This window comes from Ovis canadensis, chromosome 1 (genome assembly GCF_042477335.2).
Source record: "Ovis canadensis isolate MfBH-ARS-UI-01 breed Bighorn chromosome 1, ARS-UI_OviCan_v2, whole genome shotgun sequence".
Lineage (NCBI taxonomy): Eukaryota > Metazoa > Chordata > Mammalia > Artiodactyla > Bovidae > Ovis > Ovis canadensis.
The window spans coordinates 87,253,634-87,270,009 of NC_091245.1; the positions used below are offsets into that span (position 1 = coordinate 87,253,634).

Consider the following 16,376-nt stretch of genomic DNA (forward strand, 5'->3'; position numbering starts at 1 on the left):
AATTTAGATTATAATGACTCTCTGGTTTTAAATCATTAAAACATCTTGTAGAAAAGGTCCAAACCAAGTGCTTCTACTTCCTGCAGGAGTCACTAAATTAACATGCTAAGGAAATGGGCCCCTAACACAGTCTAAAAAAGTCAGGACCAAAATTTAACCCAAGTATCTTGAAACTTTATATCTTCTTTCATATTATGCCAAGCAATCACGGGTCACAGGTGGTCACTTTTTGTCCAGTTTTTCTTTTATCCTTCTTATTTTCAATACAGTGTCAGCATCTTTAGTACTGGGGGTCTGGGTTTGCTTGTGATTCTTTAGGAATACCGCAAAATGAACTTTTTAACTCCTTCTCTGAAGCCATTTTCTGGGTCTTTAACATGTCTTCCAGTTTGAAGTCACAGCATTCAGAAATGGTCAGTGTGGGCTTCTTGCCTGCTCAGGAGCCAGTCTAGAGTCTCAGTTGTGACTGACATTCAAGCCAAACTCTTTGCATGAAAACTTCCTTACTTCAACATTTTAATAAATGACATAATCAATTAGATGTAACACATTTTCCTCTAAAGTTTCCTCTTTATAGTTCTGCTGTAACCAGCAGCGAAAAACCCTGAAGTCTTATGAAATAATTTTAGACAAACATAAACATGCATTATCCTTACAAGCAGAAAAGAACTTTCAGAAAATGCTACAGAGATCTAAAGTGCAAAACTAAACTCTTCTAGATATCCACATGCGGCTGGTGTGAATGGAGATTTACAGTAAGGGTGAGTGTAAAATATGCATCAGATTTAGAGGACTCAGAAGAAAAAGAATATAACAGATGGCCAAAAAGCACATGAAAAGATGCTCAACATCATTAATTATCAGAGAATCAAAACTACAACGAGGTATCACTTCACACCAGCCAGAATGGCCATCATCAAAAAAAATCTACAAACAATAAATACTGGAGAGGGTGTTGAGAAAAGAAAACCCTCCTACACTGTTGGTGGGAATGTAAATTGGTGTAGCCACTATGGAGAATGGAATGGAGGTTCCTTAGAAGACTACAAATGGAACTACATGTGATTCTGCAATTTCATTCCTGGGCATATAACCAGAGAAAACCATAATCTAAAAGGATACAGGCACCCCTATGCTCACAGGGGCACACTGCAGTTCATACTGCAGCACCATTTATAAGAGCCAAGACAAAAATAAAAGCGTCAACAGAGGAATCGATAGATGCTGTGGTACGTATGTACTGTGCTGTCCGCAGTGTGTCTGTATGATATGGCACATCACACGTAAATGGAAGATGTGGTGCACATAAACTATGAAGTATTACTCAGCCACAAAAAAGAATGAAAGGATGCCATCTGCAGTGACATGGATGGGCCTAGAGATTGCCATACTGAGTGAAGTAAGTCAGACAAAGGTCAACATCTTATGATATCACTTATATGTGGAATCTAAAAAGAGGTACAATGAACTTATTTACAAATAGAAATATCCACAGAATAGAAAAGAAACTTATGGTTACAGGGAGAAACTGGGGAGAGTGATGAATTGGGAGACTGGGATTGACATATATACACTACCTATATATAAAATAGGTAACTAATAAGGGCCTACTGTAGCACACAGGGAACTCTACTCAGTACTCAGCTTACATAGGAAGAGTCTAAAATCGAGTGGGTATCCATATATGTATAACTGACTCACTATGTTGTATAGTGAAACTAATACAACATTATAAATCAACTATACTCCAATATTTTTTTAAAAAATCTTTAAAAAAAGAGTGTAAAGTATTTCACTAATAATTATAAAATATTGTTTTACATGTTAAAATGATAATATTTTAGACATACTGAAATAACTATATTATTAAAATGAATTTTGCCTCTTACTTGTATAATGTAGCTAGCGGACAGAATAATTTAAATTATATACGTTGCTCTCATGATATTTCTCTTGGACAGTGCTAATCCAAACAGGGAAGTGCTTTTCTGGTACCATTTCACTGCCTGCTCACCTACGTGGAGCATCCTTAAATCCTCTTTCATATACATGATTTTCTTATTCCAGTTAGAAGAAACTGAACTAGATGGGTTATTTAGGAAAATGGGTTTACAAGTTTCTGATAGAAAAGGTCAAAGAAGACACTCACAGTTCCTTTCGAGGATGTCTTTAAAGTCGACGGTGTAGGAGACCCACTGGCGAGCCAGGAAGGACTCTGTGAAGCCCCAGATGCTGATGTTCATGGACCTGGCTCCAGGCTCTGAAGCCAGGCCCGTAAAGTAGATAGGCTCCCTGGTAAACGTGTAGGTTTGCCAGCACTGGCCCTCGTCTGTGGAGAACCTGAAACCACAGTTAGAGGGAGACCGTGACAAAGGACCAGCGTTTACCGGAGTATCAGGAAACTGCTCCAGCTGTTTCCATCCCAAATCAGAGAACTCTCATATTTAGGTGACGGCTTACCGACTGACAACTATATTAATTTCTAATGCCTGCAGTTCACAAGGAAACGGGATTCACTCAAACAGTATGGAAGAAAACGCATTTATAAAAATTCTTCCAAGGGCAAGAAAGAATAGTGACCCATATAAGAATGGGCTTCTGAATCAATAAACAGAAATTATACAATAAGAACTTGTACTTAAGGAGTCATTTCCCATCCAGAGTGCTTCAATGCATCCATAATATTCTTGTGGGAAGAAAGAAGAACATTTTTTTTTTAAGTGATTAAAAATGTTAGCTAGCAGAGTCAGGAAAAACACAAAGCCATTTAATTTGAGTTGCTCTTAATGCAACCCCTTCAAGCACCTCCCCTGCAGCTCTGCAGAATGCCTAAATCTGAATCAGGGTCCAGAACTTCCCCACAAACTGAAAAACATCCTGGGGTAGCCCTCTGGGCAGACAGTGTGGGTGGAGCTGAGCTCATGCATACTTAATCACATTGATCGGATGGCTGCTGTGCTCAATGGCTACGATGATGCCTCCAGAATCCAGGATGGTGTAATAGTGGGGTCCTTCCAGCATCTTCATCCAGGAGTAACCCCCGTCATCTGAGATGTACACATCTGGGACCATCACGGAGATGGCATCTCCCACGCTACCTACAACACAGCCCACCATCTCATCAGCACACATCAGCAGTGAAACAGAGAGGATTCACTGTCACAAGAATTCTGAATGAGTTTATTCAGATTATTTCCCATCAGGCCTCTTGGAAGAAAAAAAATAGGCCACAACAGTTTGGTAAAGGAAGAGGTCATGCTGCTGCTCTCTGATAGGAGTCCATGAAAAACCCAAGAAATTCTTGGGTTTATCTTGCAAGAAATTCTGCAAAGGGTGGTAAAAGCCACGGATGGTGGTTTTCTTACAGGGTTCAATGCTATGACTGAGCTTCAATGTGCTCAACTAGTTCTTCCCACAGAGGTGAGGGAGGGCTGCTTACCATGGGCAATGACTATGCCAACAGCATTAGGCTCTGACAGTGGGGCCATTGGAACGTTTAGTTTCTGAGAGATGCTATAGGAAGCATGGATATGAAGGCTGCACTGTGGAAAGAAACCAAAGCGTACATTAAAACCAAAGGTGTAAATTTTTTTATTCATCTCACAGAGTCTTCTAATAATAAGGCTTTTTAACTTAATAACCCAGACTTCAGTGGGATACTCTTCTTTTTAAAATTGTGGTTAAAATAACATACCATAAAATTTACATCTTAAAGGGTGCAGTTCAGTAGCGTTAAGGACATTCACACTGTTGTGCAGCCATCACCATAATCCATCTCTGAGACTTCCACGTCTTGCAAAACTGAAACTTCTGTGTCCATTAAACCATAACCGCCTATTCCCCCTTTCCCAGACCCTGGTATTCCCAGACCCTGACACCACTCTACTTTCTTTCTCTATAAATGTGATTGTTAAATTATTATTAAATGCATTATGCATTTAAGAAGCAAGAATATCCCACTGAGCCTATAATTCAATAACAACAAAAAAAACAAATAACCCACATTAAAAATGGGCAAAGGACTTGACAAGACATTTCTCTAAAGAAAATGAGAGGCTTCCCAACTTGATGACTGCCTGCCGTATTTCAGATACTGAACAAGATGTGGTGATTTGAAATAAGACCCAGTCCTGTCTTTAAGAAACATTTCTTAGAAATTAGTTGAGTTATAAAGCAGGATGGCAATCCTTTAAAAGATGCTTTAAAAGAGGTTCGGGAGACCTCTCCGGTGGTCCAGTGGTTAAGACCCTACCTTCCAATGCAGGGAGTAAGGGTTTGATCCCTGGTCAGGGAACTAAGGTCCCACATGCCACAGGGTGTTGCCAAGAAAATTACAAAAAATAAACAAGTAAACAAAGAGGTTCAAATTGGTTAAAATGTTAATTTTATGCCATGTGCAATTTTATTGAAGTAAAAAAAGCTTCATGTAAACTGCTGATGAAATGAAGAGCAATGATTAGTTCTAACTAACCAGTCCATCCTAAAGGAGATCAGTCCTGAGTGTTCACTGAAGGACTGATGTTGAAACTGAAACTCCAATACTTTGGCCACCTGATGAGAAGAACTGGCTCATTTGAAAAGACCCTGATGCTGGGAAAGATTGAGGGCAGGAGGAGAAAGGGACGACAGATGATGAGATGGTTGGATGGCATCACCAACTCAATGGACATGAGTTTGGGTAAACTCTGGGAGTTGGTAATGGACAGGGAGGCCTGGGGTGCTGCAGTCCATGAGGTCATAAAGAGTTGGACATGACTGAGTAACTGAACTGAACTGAAGGACGGTCAGGATTTCCACTAACCCTAATGAACTGGGGGGAGGGGAGACAGGGACGCCCTCCCCAGGAATAACATGGGCTAGAGGCACATGCAGGGTGTTCAGGGAGCAGCAGAGTTACAAGGGGTGGGTCGGTGACAACGACAGTGAAATGGGCAACAACAATGAAAAGGCAGAAGAGAACCTGCCAGGGGAGGAGAGGACCTCCATTCACCAGATCATGGGCAAAAGAGAGCCACAAAGAGTGCTAGGCAGAGAGAGGCACAGCAGCATGAGGGTGGCAAGGTAAGTAAGGAGGCCACTGCGCCTGTGCCTGTGCCTGAGGTGGGAAGGGCAGGAGCAGGGCAAGGCTAGGGTGGAGGGGTGGGAAGGGGAGCAGGAGGGGAGAGACTCCACAATAGTCATGAAGAAACACAAGGGAGAGAGTGTGATGGGAATGGTGTGGGTACATTTATCTCCCACTGGTTGAGTCTCTTAAAACAGAAAGCCCAGTCAGGACAGCAGAGTACATACCAGCTGTAGGTAGGTACTCAGAAGAGAGCCTGGAATTACCAATGCTGTCACTTTTAAAGGAAACTCCCAGGGTTCTGCTAAGCTCCTCTCAAATTCTCTAAAAGAATCAGACACAAAGCTTGCTTTTTTTCTTTCCTGTCAAGACCTGTCACTCATGGAACCTGGATCTCCTGCAGCAATGCCTTTGAATCTCTAGTTTGTGGCCTTTCCTCAGAGGGCTCAGCTCTTGAATCCACATGTTAGACCAGGTCACCACCTACATCCACAGGCCATGTGGAGCGCTGGTGGATGGGAAGAGAGGCCAAGTTCTCCTCCATTTGTTTCTGGCCAATACAGCTTTGCACTGCTCATGAATGGCTGGTCAATGGCTTTCTGTAGAGTTGCTGAAGTCTCATAGCTGCCATCATGACTCCTAACTAATCACTGGCCCATCTGACCACTCTGTGTTCATTCAGCAATTTAGTATAACACAAACTGTTAGCACAAATTGCAGGTCAAGAGGCAACAGTTAGAACTGGACATGGAACAACAGACTGGTTCCAAACCAGGAAAGGAGTATGTCAAAACTGTATATTGTCACCCTGCTTATTTAACTTAAATGCAGAGTACATCATGCAAAATGCTGGGCTGGATGAAACACAAGCTGAAATCCAGATTGCTGGGAGAACTATCAATAACCTCAGATATGCAGATGACACCACCTTTACAGCAGAAAGGGAAGAAAAACTAAAGAGCCTCTTGATGAAGGTGAAAGAAAGGAGTGAAAAAGCTGGCTTAAAACTCGACATTCAGAAAACTAAGATCATGGCATCCAGTCCCATCACTTCATGGCAAATAGATGGGGAAACAATGGAAACGGTGAGAGACTTTATTTTTGGGGGCTCTAAAATCACTGTAGATGGTGACTGCAATCATAAAGACGCTTGCTCCTTGGAAGAAAAGCTATGACCAACCTGGACAGCATATTAAAAAGCAGAGACATTATTTTGCTAACAAAGGTCTGTCTAGTCAAAGCTATGGTTTTTCTAGTAGTCATGTATGGATCTGGTTATGGATGTGAGAGCTGGATTGTAAAGAAAGCTTAGTGCCAAAGAACTGGTGCTTCTGAACTGTAGTGTTGGAGAAGACTCTTGAGAGTCCCTTGGACTGCAAGGAGATCCAACCAGTCAATCCTAAAGGAAATCAGTCCTGAATAGTCATTGGAAGGACTGATGCTGAAGTTCAAACTCCAATAATTTAGCCACCTGATGCAAAGAACTGACTCACTGGAAAAGACCCTGATGTTGGGAAAGATTGAAGGCAAGAGGAGAAGGGGACAACAAAGGTTGAAATGGTTGGATGACATCACCAACTTGATAGACATGAGTCTGAGTAAGCTCTGGGAGTTGTTGATGGACAGGGGAGCCTGGTATGCTGCAGTCCATGGGGTCGCAAAGAGTCGGACATGACTGAACACCCGAACTAAACTGACTGAAATTGTTAGCCTTCAGTTTTGGTTTTCTTTAAAGACAAATAAAGCGTAATATTTTAGTCTTTCTTCACAGTTCAAATTTCTTACATCCTAGTTAATTTCAACCTCTCATTTCCCAATTTTCCACTGTTAGCTGTGGACCCTCAACAAGCCTCATTATTCAAAAGCCCGGCACTAATGAGAGCAGAGCAGAACGGCTGCTTTGCTCCAAATGCATGTGGCAGAAGGAGTAAGACAAACCTCATTCTTGTTCTTTGCAGTAGCATCGCATTCACTGTTCTCAGGCTTCCTCAGGTGCTTCCACCTTCCTCCTTGATCAAAAGTGATCATAGTCTGGATAGAGTTATCTGAATAGGAAAAGGATGTCATTAATCTGGATATATTGATTAGGAAGCACCCTAATCAGTTCAGTTTATCATTGTATAACTTTCTAACAGAGATCATGTAATACCAATAGAACCCTGGAGTCCCACAAGATGTTGACATCCTGTGAAATGGGTCAATACTGGTGAGTATGATACTTGAAAGAGGCTTCCCACCTGAACAGGGATTCTACTGATTCCAGAAATCATCTAGACTGATACTCTTGAAAAAAGATACCATTTATCTCCTTATCAGCACAATTCTATTCTTCCTTGCTTGCTTGCCCTGGAGGAAAATCTGCAATGGGAAGGCACTCTAATGTGGACTAAGGCCATGATACCAGGCTTATTTTAGGAAATCTCAGGATTTGAATGTATCTGCATTAAGTCTCAATGAATAATTCCTAGCTTTTGTCTCTTTACCACGCCATATCCTATTTCTCTTACACATTTTTTTTTCTTCATGTGTCTTCCCTATTCTCTATTGCTAATGATACATAAACTGTTGCACATTTAAATTAAAAGAAATGCTTTGAGTTTTCTTAAGGAAAATTTTAAAAAGAAAGCTAATAAAGTAAATTTATTTACCCAATAAATGTTTTATTGCCTATCCACTATATGAAAATTGCTGTAAGGCTTTGGGAATATATCTGTGAACAAATTAGAAAAAAAAAAAACAACCTCTGTGGAATATATATTCTAGTAGGGTGAGACAGACAAACACTAGACACTGTAAATAGGTAAATTACATAGCGTGTTAGAAAATGCATGCTTTGGAAAAATCTTGTACAGATAACTGGGAAAGAGGGAGTGTATGTGTGGCAGGGAGGCAGACTGACATTTAAAACAGGATAGTCAGGGCAGGTCTCATCAGAAAGTAACATGACCAATGGCTGGGAGGAGGAAAGTGTTGGCCATGCAGACATCTGGGGAAAGAGGTCACTGCAAATCTCTTAGCCAAGAGTGTGTGAACCTGATGTGTTTAAGGACTGGCAGAGGACTGGAGTGACTGCAAGAGTAAGCAAAGGTGCAAGGAGCTGGAAGTGATGTCTGGGATGAACTAGGGGCCAGAATCACTTAGATCCTGTAGACAACTGCAAGGTGTTTACAAAATTAAAACAAACATCCCTCACCTCCTACCAAAAAAGTAAATACATAAATAAATAAAACCTTAAAAACCTTTGTACTTCAGAGTAATGTGTTTATTTGTTCAACTGGGCTCTGCAGAGCCATTGAAGAGAACACAGGAAAAATCTGGGCTGGCTATTGCTCCATCCTTGACAATCAGAAAAGCAGTAAGTGATTCAAACTCCTTCCCACAGACCTGAACTTCCCAATACATAAGACTTTTTTCATAAACTAAATAACCTCAAATCTTTCTTTAGGCCTGCTGTTGCTTTGTTCTTTCTTAGTTCTAATCACCATAACTTACTTAAAATAGAGAGCCAAAATTCACACAGACAGGCTTGCTGGCCAGGCAGGCACCACCGCTGAGGGGACAGGACCATTGGTTTCCCCCAACGCCTCCACTTTGGGCATATTCAGCTGAGGGACCCACCTTCTGAGAGCACACTTGTCATATAGACCCCACGAAGGGAGGTCACATTGGTGAAGTCCGTCTCGCCACCCGTAGTGGTGTAGAGATGTCGGTCCAAGGATTTGGAATAGACAATGCCGCGATCATCCGAGGTAAATATGGTACCAAATCCAGTGTCTGGAATAGGCAAACAAACAAACAAACAAAAACCCACCAAGTCTTGGGAGGGAACAGGGAGAAAAACAACACTCTAATCATACACAGGACACACACACGCACACATCAGCCACCTGTCCCTCTTCACGATGCAGACGCAGACCTGGGAGTTAATCAGGGATTCACAGTTAAGAGCTTCGTGGCCATCTTTAATTCCAGTACCCAGCTTAGTGCCTGAATATAGCAGATGATGAATCTCTTTAATAAATTACTCAGACGTTACAAAAAAGCTCTTATATTTTGGTATAATCAGTTATATTTTGGTAGCAGAGGCATTGCATTCAGCTTCATATCTTACACATCTTTAAATCTTTTTACTCTAAACGGATGCTTCTCAAACTCTGTGATGATCAATTTTAATATTTTAATTATGTCACAATCTGATGCTTTTGTAAATATAATGAAAAACTTATCACTAGAAAAATGAAATATAAAAGAAAGAAAAAAATATAATCTTCAAATTTTTTTATTATTAGAGTCAACAGATACAAAATTTCTTTGTCACAGAGCTGTAAGAGTTTCTAAATGCTTGCTGCTGCTTTCTGCACTTATTTGTTACTGAAGAATTTGCAAATCAGTACTAGTTCTCTGACCATTCGTTGAGCAGCACTGCTCCAGAACACCTGGATGTACCTACAAACCACATTAGAGGGTCAAAGAAAGTGGCCTTTTTAACAGAGGCTACATATCATCTCTAAAACAAGTAGGCCACTAATAAATTCCCAGCGGTGAAAAGAAAAATCAAAGAACCCGTCTGCCAATGCAGGAGACATAAGAGATGTGGGTTGGATCCCTCGGTTGGGAAGATTCCCTGGAGGAGGGCATGGCAACCCATTCCAGCATTCTTGCCTGGAGAATCCCATGAACAGAGGAGCCTGGCAGGCTATAGTCCACAGGGTTGAAAAGAGTCAAAAATGAGTCAGCATGCACACTAAGAAGGAAAGCTACTAAAACAGGGTTCGGAGTTTAAGTCTCTATGCAGTCAAGGGTGAACCATTTGCAAAGCTCTTACCTCCAGGTTCATCTACATGCATGAACACCATGTCGTCATTAGCTGCTAGAATAGAGTAGAACTGTTCTTGCCCCACAGATGGGAGCTGGGCCATGCTCCATGTGTCTCCTTGATCTGTTGACACATGAATCCTTCTTGTTGTATCCTGGAACAAATGCCGATACTTATCTTTTAAATATTCCACCAAGATGCCATATGCAGTGACATTAATAGGCACATTATTATTTAATAATTATACTCATTACCTATTTCCTCACTAGCTACATCTATTATAAATGAAAGGTCCTAGTACCAATTATCCAAGCTTTTTCTAACCTCTTGCAAAGATCCAGGCACTGGAACAATCCATTCTATTGTAAGTAAGGTTATCCTGGCTTTCTCTTTGGCTTCTTCATTCTTGTGTGGCCCTCTAAGATACCAATATTATCCTCCTAAGGCTATGGTTTTTCCTGTGGTCATGTATGGATGTGAGAGTTGGACTGTGAAGAAGGCTGAGCACCGAAGAATTGATGCTTTTGAACTGTGGTGTTGGAGAAGACTCTTGAGAGTCCCCTGGACTGCAAGGAGATCCAACCAGTCCATTCTGAAGATCAGCCCTGGGATTTCTTTGGAAGGAATGATGCTAAAGCTGAAACTCCAGTACTTTGGCACCTGATGTGAAGAGCTGACTCACTGGAAAAGACTCTGATGCTGGGAGGGATTGGGGACAGGAGGAGAAGCGGACAACAGAGGATGAGATGGCTAGATGGCATCATGGACTCGACGGACATGAGTCTGAGTGAACTCCAGGAGCTGGTGATGGACAGGGAGGCCTGGAGTGCTGCGATTCATGGGGTCGCAAAGAGTTGGACACGACTGAGTGACTGAACTGAAATGAACCTCTGACATGCCAATTTCCTTCAACAGAGATAAGGGTTTGTTGGGACCATGATGAGCTTGGCTCTGCAGCCATTTGCATATGTTTGCTCAGATAATTCTTAAAATGATGGCTGCTGCATAGAAGTTTGGTTCCTTTCAGATAGCTCTGGCATCATCGAAAGAATTAGGTAATGGGTCTGGAAAATGGAGATGAAACCCAGGTTTGGAAGATCATGAAGTAAATCAAAATGTGACACGTCTCTTCTTTAAGGAAGGCTCTCAGAACAGCCATGATGGAGGGAACGGGCCAGGCTGGAAAGAGGGCAAGCAGAGTCAGAAACTAACATAAGGAGGCTGATCAGGGAATGTTTAGCTGTCAAAAGGGGTCTCCCTCGTGGCTCAACGGTAAAGAATCTGCTTGTAGTGCAGGAGACTCAGGTTTGATTCCTGGGTCAGGAAGATCCCCTGGAGGAGGGAATGGCAACCCACTCCAGTATCCTTGTCTGGAGAATCCTATGGACAGAGGAGCCTGGAGGGAACAGCCCACAGGGTCGAAAAGAGTTGGACACAACTGAAACAACTTAGCACGAATCCACAGGTTGAGGCAATTAACATGTACTATCTGATAAATAGTTTAAAATAGCTTCTAGACACAGTTCAGCCAGGGCACGAGAATTAGTCTTTTTAAAGTTCAGTGATGAGTCCATTTAACTTACTTTTCTAACTTACATCTTAGATGTTTACTTTGAATCTTATACTCGCTGTTATAGGTAAAAACTGGAGTTCAAAAGCACATAGTAGAATTTTAATTTTGTGGACACCAGCAGTGTACAGGCAGCTATCTCTGGAATTACACAGTCTGGTTTCCACCAGAGTTCCACCTAGACAAGTTACTCAATTTCCTAAACTGAGATAACAGTATGAACTATAGGGCTCTCGGGAGGATTATTACAAAACTGCTCGAGGGCGTGATGTGTAGTTACCTTGTCTACTTTTCTTATCTCTAATTCTCTCTGAACCCACTCCAATCAGTCTCTTAACCACAGTACTCCAAAGAAACTGCTTTCATCAAGGTCACCAACAACCTATACTTTGCCAACTCCAGTGGGTAATTCTCAGAACACATCTAACTCCACATCTCAGCTGAATTTAATGCAGCTGACCATTTCCTCCTCATTGAAACCTTTTCTTCACTTGGCTTTCAAGGTATCACCATGTGCAGTGACATTAACAGGCACATTATTATTAATAATTACACATCTCATTATCCACTTCCTCACTGGGAACAAGGTCCTATTCTCCCCCCTCACCAGCCCCTCCCTCTCAGTCGACTCTGCTGGTTTGTTCAGTCTCTCCCCACCATTCCGAGAGGGGCACCAGGGCACCAAGTGCTCAGCCCTCCCACCTCTTCTCAACCTACTCATTCCCCTACCAGATGCCATCTAGTCACACAGCTAGACGAGACCATCCATATAATTCTACTATATAATTTTGGGAGATTCATATACCCAAATGCTTACCTGACATTTTCACCTAGATATCTTACATGCATCTCATATCCAAAACTGAATTCTTGATTTTCTTCCCACAAACTTGCTTCTCCTGCAGTCCTTTCCATATCAGTAAATGGCACCACCATTCACGCAGTTGCTCAGGCCAAAGACTCTAAAATTATCCTCGATTCATCTTATTCTCTCACAATCTGCATCTAATCTACCAGCAAACACTATTGGTGATGCATTTAAAAACACATCCATGATCTTACTATGTCTCCCCTCGTCCAATGTTAACAGCCCGGTCCAACCTACTGTCTCTCTCACTGCTGCTGCTGCTGCTTCCATTCCTGACCCTTAGGTGACACTATGCACACCTATTCCATCAAAACAAACAGCCTGTTAAACCATTCCCCTGCCTGCACCCCTTTCACAGCTTCCCAATGCACGAAGAATGGAAGCAAGGTCTTCCTCACAACCTACAGAGCCCCTGTGTGATCTGGCCACTGGCTGCCCATCTTGGGACCACCCTTTCCCGTGCTGCAGCCCTGCTGCCCTTCTCACTTTTCTTCAGCATTCCAAGCATGCTCCAGCCCGAGGCTCTTTGTGCTCACTTTTTCCTCAGCCTAGATATCCACGCAGCTACGCTCTCACTTCAGTCGGGTCTCAGAGAGCCCTTCCAAACCACCCTATCTGGAACAGCGCTGCTCCAGTTCCTGCCACTTTTTATGTATTTATTCTGTTTTAGGTTTCTTCATAGTTTTAATCTTTACCTGATATTATATCATATTTGTTAGTTTAGTATCTATCTCCCTACTTGAATAGAAACTCTGAGAGCAAGACATTTATCTGTTTTGTCCACTGCTATATTCCTAGAACCCAGAAAAGTACCTAGTATACAGTAGGTACTCAAAAAATGTTACACGTTTCCATTATTTTCATTGGATAATGAGCAAGGAGATTGCTTTTTTCAGAATCCATGTGTGAGAAAAGCCCAAACAACTGGGTCAATACATCCTAAACGGACACCAGAATTCAGCTGGTGACACAGGCCACAGTGAAGAGAAGCCCAGAAGAATCAATCAGCCCCGATAAACAGAAGCACTTCCAGATCTAACGGTGACACTGAATACTACCAAAGGCAAGAAGCTCCATCAGTACGTGCACCGAAGCTATCCGTTTGAGGCACATTTACAGAAACATCAGAACCCAAAGAAAAGAGGCAAACACCCACCTTATCAGCCATCACAGAGGCAAAAAGGAAACGTCCCCCAAGACCAAATGAGTAGATTTTCACACCAATGGTTTTGAAGCTTTTCCCCAAGTCTGCAGTTCTTCGTAATTCCAGTGCCCCAAGGTCAGCTTCTTAAACAAGACAAAATGTTAATTAAAATTTCACTTACTGGTGAGCCTCTAGTTCAAAACAATTGTTTTAGAACTACTCTTAGTTTTATAGCAACAGAATTTTCAATGCTATGCATGTTAATCAGGTAACAATATAAAATGATATAGGAATTGACACAGGAAATTCACACTTTGGTTTTACCTTTATACATGTGAAGTTTTATACTGGACAGGAAGAGAGAATTAATTTCAGCACAGTGTTGCATTAAAACACCACAGCATCCTACTTTAATTTCTTCATGACACAGTTTGAAATTATCTTATTGTATTTTAAGTTGTATCATTTGAGTTTTGATTTTATGGCTGATCATCCAACATGTATACATGAATTTAAGCTCCATGAGAGCAGGCCTCGGGTGTTTTGTTCTCACCATCCTGAGAAGAGTGTTAACATACCACTGCAGGTGTTTGAATGAATGAATACATGAAATGAATCTGTTGAACGAATAAAGATTATGCTTTCAGCTTTGCACCACTGACTGGAAAGCCAGTGGCTTCCACCAACACAAACACAGCCCATGCTCTTTGGCAGAAATCACTATGCATTTCATTTTGTTATTGGTTGTAGCCTAATATTTACTTTATGTACACTGCTAAAATTAAGTATACTGTCTCTGTGTATAGCCTGCATTTTTTATTTGATCAAGGCACAGCATAGTATTTGGTTGTTCGTGCTTCCAAGATTTTAAAAATCACTAACAGCTAGTTATCTTTAGCTATTAAAATTATGAGAGAATGGAAGGATCTTTGATGCTTCTACCTATTACAGCTGAGAATATTCTACCATGAATGGACACCAGGACACTTTTCTGGGACTAAAATATACTTACTGCAGGAGCCATTCACATAGGTGGTAAAGAAGATGATGTTTTCTGATCCCCTACAATGAGGCAAAGACAGGGAAAAGACACGGTTCAAGACTGCTAACAGACTGCGTTAACCTTAGTCACTCAGCTCCAGGCAGGTCTAATAAGCGTCACCCATGGGTACTAGCCAAAACAGCCTTCTCGGATGCTGTACACATGATTCTTCCACAGCATCATATCTAGGCGACCCCAGTCTGCTCCCAGGCATTCTCCACACTCCACTACTTCTTTATGTGAACTCTTCCAGCCAGTCAAACTGGTCTCCTTACACTCTCCAAGCCTGCCTCCTGCATTGGTTCAGACTGTTTCCTTCCTAAAATGTTTTTCTCTTACGTGACTAAATCTTACCCTCACAATATTTAAGCTCCAGGTTAAAATCTGGCTCTTCCATGAAGTTTCCTGTCACTCTAACTTGAAGACTTCTTTGCTGCAAACTTCTAGAGTGGTGGTTCTCAACCAGGGCCGACTTTGCTCCCCAGGGGACATTCTTGGCTGTCACCAGTGGGGCAGGGGAGATGTTACAACTCTTACGTGGGGAGAGACCAAGGATGCTGCTAAATATCCTGCACAGGCTTGTCCCCCACAACGAAGAACTATCCAGTCCAAACGCCATTAGTGCTTGGGTTGAGGAATGCTGCTCGAGAGCCCGTACAGCTCTGTGTCAGCCACCTGGCCATTCCTTTGTCTCTGTTTGGCTATTCTAATTGCCTTGCCTCTCCTACTACACCACTGAATTCTTCACAGCAGGTACTAAGTTTTGTTGTTTCCCCTTAGAACCTAGTTCACTGCTTTGCATGAACTAAATAATTTAGTTCTTTCATCTGAAGTAGACAACTAGGTCAGAAGTTGAATTATTTAAACTCTAACTTGGAAAGGGAGTTCCAAGGAATTAGATTTAGACCTTGATAGGACTTATAGATTAGCACCAGCAAAAGGTGCTGGCTATCAGATATAGAGAATAATCTAGGGGTTTCCACTGGGGAGAGGCGAGAAAGGGGTGGGAGATTAAGAGGTGGAAACTACTGTGTATAAAATAAATAAGCTACAAGGATACATAGTACAGTGCAGAGAACAAAGCCAATGTTTTATAACTATAAATGGGAGTATAACCTATAAAATTTTTGAATCACTATGTTATACACCTAAAATGATTATAATATTATAAATCAACTGTACCTCAATAAAACAAAAAAGGTGCTGGGTCTGAGCACGTTCTTTCAGAGCTTTAGACTGTAAATTTCTAGAAACCAAAGATCTAAAGGGTGAGTAGACAGCAGCAGCCCAGACCTCATATTTAGACACTATTCAATGAAGCAAGGTAACAAGAGTAAAGATTCTTGTATAAGATACAAAACAAAATACCATTTTAAAATAACTCTTTAGTTTTAAAGGTGAGTTTTCTGTTGTTTCCTTTAGCTTTATTGAGGTATAACTGACAAAACTGTAAGACATCTAAAGTGTACATTGTGGTGATCTGATATATGGATGTAAAGATGAGCTTTAATGATTAAAATTATTATAGTCTTTATCTGAACACACACTACATATTTTAGGTCTATCAGGAGCAAAATAATTTGTTAACTTCATTACTTTAAAAATTCCTTCCTGATGAGATCATATAAGATATAAAGACAATTAATTAAAATACATAAAACGAAAGCAGACACGCGATGCGTACCACAGTAGTGCTATAAAAACCTCATTTAACTAGCATTTCCTAAGAAAGGATGCTTGCTTAAGCATCATTTTTTAAATGTTTTGGTTAATTTCAATGGACATATTTGGCAATTTCTATATCACACATTTTCCTACCTCCCTAAGCAGAGAACAATAAATACCAAACTCTTCCTTGGGATTATGGATCACTG

At 41.3% G+C, this 16,376-nt stretch overlaps 1 protein-coding gene across 4 annotated transcripts in view; it reads right to left on the reverse strand.

The window, feature by feature from the left end:
• The window catches only part of SORT1 (sortilin 1), a 66,655-nt gene that overhangs the window by 12,286 nt on the left and 37,993 nt on the right, over nt 1-16,376 (reverse strand). For 2 of the 4 annotated variants that reach the window (XM_069573668.1, XM_069573666.1), the window contains exons 7-14: nt 14,473-14,522; nt 13,473-13,600; nt 9,888-10,032; nt 8,681-8,836; nt 7,001-7,107; nt 3,440-3,542; nt 2,930-3,098; nt 2,150-2,340 (exon numbers count right to left, since the gene is read on the reverse strand). In XM_069573668.1, coding sequence (XP_069429769.1) covers nt 2,150-2,340; nt 2,930-3,098; nt 3,440-3,542; nt 7,001-7,107; nt 8,681-8,836; nt 9,888-10,032; nt 13,473-13,600; nt 14,473-14,522 — 1,049 coding nt within the window. Of the gene's footprint in view, nt 1-2,149; nt 2,341-2,929; nt 3,099-3,439; nt 3,543-7,000; nt 7,108-8,680; nt 8,837-9,887; nt 10,033-13,472; nt 13,604-14,472; nt 14,523-16,376 lie in introns of all 4 variants that reach the window. The other 2 variants (XM_069573667.1, XM_069573665.1) reach the window with 1 other exon arrangement.